The sequence below is a fragment of the Geospiza fortis genome, unplaced genomic scaffold (assembly GCF_000277835.1).
Source record: "Geospiza fortis unplaced genomic scaffold, GeoFor_1.0 scaffold4, whole genome shotgun sequence".
NCBI classification, from domain to species: domain Eukaryota; kingdom Metazoa; phylum Chordata; class Aves; order Passeriformes; family Thraupidae; genus Geospiza; species Geospiza fortis.
In genome coordinates, this window is record NW_005054475.1 from 1,128,422 (window position 1) to 1,132,671 (window position 4,250).

The window sequence follows — 4,250 nt, forward strand, 5'->3', positions numbered from 1 at the left end:
TCTGCCGGCTGGAGAGGTGGGATGGATCTCCTGGAAGAAGGAATGCTGCCAGCAAGGAGGTGGGATGGTGCTGGGATGCTCTTCTCCACCACAGAGGGATGGCTGTGCCAGCTGCAAAAGTGGAATGTTGCTGGAAAAGCAGGATTAGGCTTCTGGATGGTGGGGTGGGATAATGGTCCTGACTGGAAATGCGGGATATTTCCGGCGGGAGAAATGGGATAATGACAGCTGGAAATGTGGGATGTTTCCAGCTGGAGAGATGGGATGATGCTTCTGACTGGAAAAGCAGGATGCTTCCAGGTGGTGAGGTGAGTGGTAGGATGCCAGCTGGAGAGGTGGGATAACGCTTCCAACCGGAAAGGCTGGATGTTCCCAGGGGGTGAGGTGGGATGATGCCAAGTGGAAAAGTGGGATGCCACCATCCAGTGAGGTGGGATAACACTTCCGACCAGAAAGGTGGGATGCTTCCAACCATTGAGGTGGGATAATGGTCCTGACTGGAAATGTGGGATGTCTCCAGCTGGAGAAGTGGGATGATGCTTACAGCCAGTGAGGTGGGATGATGCTTCTGACTGCAAAGGCGGGATGCTTCCAGGCAGTGAGGTGGGTGGGATGATGCCAGCTGGAGAGGTGGGATAACGCTTCCGACCGGAAAGGCTGGATGTTCCCAGGCGGTGAGGTGGGATGATGCCAACCGGAAAGGTGGGATGCTTCCTGCTGGAAAGGCGGGATGCTGCCATCCAGTGAGGTGGGATAATGCTTCCCTTTGGAAAAGTGGGATGTTTCCAGCCATTGAGGTGGGATAATGGTCCTGACTGCAAAGGCGGGATTGTTTCCTGCTGGAGAGGTGGGATAGCGCTTCTGACTGGAAATGTGGGATGTCTCCAGCTGGAGAAGTGGGATGATGCTTACAGCCAGTGAGGTGGGATGATGCTTCTGACTGCAAAGGCGGGATGCTTCCAGGCAGTGAGGTGGGTGGGATGATGCCAGCTGGAGAGGTGGGATAACGCTTCCGACCCGAAAGGCTGGATGTTCCCAGGTGGTGAGGTGGGATGATGCCAACTGGAAAGGTGGGATGCTTCCTGCTGGAGAGGCAGGATGCTGCCATCCACTGAGGTGGGATAACATTTCCAATCAGAAAGGTGGGATGCTTCCATGCGGTGAGGTGCAATAACGCTGCCAAACTGGGATGTTTCCAGATGGAGAAGTTGGGATGATGCTTCCGGCCAGTGAGGTAGGAAGTCACAGGCCAGCAAGGAGGGATGGGACCAGCTGGAGAGGTGGGATGATGCTGCCTGGAAATGTGGGATGGGACCAACTGGAGAGGCGGGATGGGATATTGGCCGGAAAGGCAGGATGGTCCCAGCTGGAGAGGCGGGATGGTGCTGCCATGTGTGCAGGCTCATTTCCCGTCCTGCGACTGGACTCTGAAACACAGAAGTGAGGGCTTTTAATATAATGCAATGCCTTTTAAAACGGCTGGTGAGGCGGGGTGGTGCTGCTGAATGGAAAAGTGGGATGCTGCCATAGAGAAAAGTGGGATTCTGAGGACCAGAAAAGTGGGATTCTGAGGATCAACAAGGTGGGATGCTGAGGATGCTGAAAAAGGTGGGATTTTGAGGAGCAGAAAGGAAGGATGGTGAAGATAAGAAAGGTGGCACAGTGAGGACCAGAAAAGCGGGATTCTGGGGATCAGAACTGTGGGATGCTGAGGAGCAGAAAGGGGGGGATGGGGAGGACTAGAACAATGGGATGCTGAGGATCAACCAGGTGGGATGGTGAGGACCACAAAGGTGGGATGGGGAGGATTAGAAAGGTGGGGTTTTGGGGATCAGAAAAGTGGGATACTGTGGAGCAGAATGGTGGGATTCTGAGGAGGAGAAAGGTGGGATGGTGAGGATTAGAAAGGTGGGATTCTGGGGGTCAGAACTGTGGGATGTTGAGGGTCAGAAAAGTGGGATACAGAGGAGCAGAAAGGTGGGATTCTGGGGAGCAGAAAGGTGGGATACTGAGGACCACAAAGGTGGGATGGTGAGGATTAGAAAGGTGGGATTCTGGGGATCAGAACAGTGGGATACAAAGGAGCAGAAAGGTAGGATGCTGCCCATCGACCAAGTGACCCCTGTGCAGCCTCCCAAGCATTCCCAGCTCCAGCAGCACGGATCCTTTGGCACAACTCCCCCTCTCCTGTTTTTCCCAAGCTTATCTAGAGCCTCCGGATAAAAAGGCAGATGGATGAGCGCTCCGGGTTCACCGGGAATTTGGGATTTGCTGTGCTGGGGTGGCCTGGCAGGGCTGGTGTCAAGGTTTCCCATTGGCATCCACGGGCAGGCGATGCCTGTGGCCATGGATTTGTGCTCCATCCACGTCTCCTTCCAATAACGCAATTCCTTCCCCTTGGAGGAGCTGTCAGTGCCGGGGAACTCCGGCTGCTAAAGCATTCCCGAGCTCCTCCCGCAGCCTTTGGAGTTATTAAGAGTTTATTGATCCCTGTCCAACGCCGCGCTATCCGGGTGCTGATCGATGAATCCCACGGGAAAACGCGGTGGGGATGGAGCGGTGAGCGCTGTCCCTCCTCCGCAGCCTTCCCGAGGTCCGGATCTCGGACAACGGTCCCTACGAGTGCCACGTGGGGATCTACGACCGAGCCACGCGGGAGAAGGTGGTCCTGGCCTCCGGGAATGTGTTCCTGAATGTGATGGGTGAGCACCGGGATCGGGATCGAGGGAAAACCACTGTGGGGTCTCAGGGTGTGGGAACAGCAAGGATTGGGATGGTTCTGCCGTCCTCGGGGGTAGGAATGGGAGTGGGGATGGGGATGGGGACAAGGATGGAGATGGGATGGGGACGGGATGGGATGGGGATGGATGGGGATGAGGATGGGGACAAGGGCAGGGATCGAGACAAGGACAGGGATGGGGATGAGGATGGGGACAAGGATGCTGATGGGATGAGATGGGATGGATGGGATGGGGACGGGGATGGATGGGATGGGGACAAGGACAAGGATGCGGATGGGATGGGGATGGATGGGATGGGGATGGGGACAAGGACAGGGATGGGGACAAGGACAGGGATGGGGATGGAATGGGGATGGCTATAGGGACAAGGACGGGGTGAGAACAATGACAGGGACATGGAAAAGGGCAGGGATGGGGACAAGGACAGGGATGGGGATGGATGGGATGGGGATGGGGACAAGGACAGGGATGGGGATGGAATGGGGATGGCTATAGGGACAAGGACAGGGTGGGAACAATGACAGGGACATGGAAAAGGGCAGGGATGGGGACAAGGACAGGGATGGGGACAATGACACAGACAAGGACTGTGATAGGGAATGGGATAGGGACAAGGACAGGGATGGGGGTGAGGGTGAGGATGGTGTGGGGAGAGGGATGAGGATGCCCATGGGGATGGGAATGGATATGAAGATGGGGATGGGACATGGATAGGGATAGGGACAGGGATTAGGACAGGGAATGAATTGAGGATGGGGACGGGGATGGGAGCAAAGATGGGCATGGGAATGGGAACAAGGATGAGGATGAAGATGGGGATGATGTTGGGGAGGAAGATGGGATGGGGGTTGTTGAGGACTCCATGCTGACCTCCTGGCTCTGCCCCTGCAGCTCCCCCAACGTCCATCTCGGTGCTGGCCGCAGACACCCCGGCGCCCTTCAGCCGCTACCAGGCGCAGAACTTCACCCTGGTGTGCGTGGTGTCCGGCGGGAAGCCCGCGCCCCTGGTGAGCTCCTGGCAGGATCATCCCTCCCGCTGGCACATGGGATAACCCAACAGCTCCTCTGTAAATCCACCAGATCCTTGCGCTCTTCCATCAGGAAAAACCCGCTCCTCAAATCCCATCTTTCCACGGAGACCGTGAGATTTGGGAGTGGGGAGAGGACCAAACCTTCAGGATTCAGGAGCAGGGAACCAACCAGACCTTTGGGATTTGGGAGCAGGGAACTAAGCTAATCTTTGGGATTAGGGAGAGAATGAACCAAACTTTTGGGATTTGGGAGAGAATGAACAAAACCTTCGGGATCTGGGAGAGAATGAACCAAACCTTTGGGATCTGGGAGTGGGGAGAGAATTGTGAGAGAATGAACCAAACTTTTGGGATTTGGGAGCGGGAAAAGCACCGCAGGTTCCATCCGAAGGGATGCCGAGGACGCCCCCGCCGCACTCCTTGTCCCCTTTGTCCCCTCCAGGTGTACTTCAAGCGGGACGGGCAGCCCATCGAGGCC

At 56.2% G+C, this 4,250-nt stretch overlaps 1 protein-coding gene across 1 annotated transcript in view; it reads left to right on the forward strand.

Moving 5' to 3' along the window:
- The window catches only part of IGSF21 (immunoglobin superfamily member 21), a 74,130-nt gene that overhangs the window by 64,554 nt on the left and 5,326 nt on the right, over window positions 1-4,250 (forward strand). The window contains 3 exon segments of the mRNA XM_031062980.1: window positions 2,584-2,702; window positions 3,633-3,748; window positions 4,215-4,250. The exon segment at window positions 4,215-4,250 is cut by the window's right edge and continues 62 nt beyond it. Coding sequence (XP_030918840.1) covers window positions 2,584-2,702; window positions 3,633-3,748; window positions 4,215-4,250 — 271 coding nt within the window.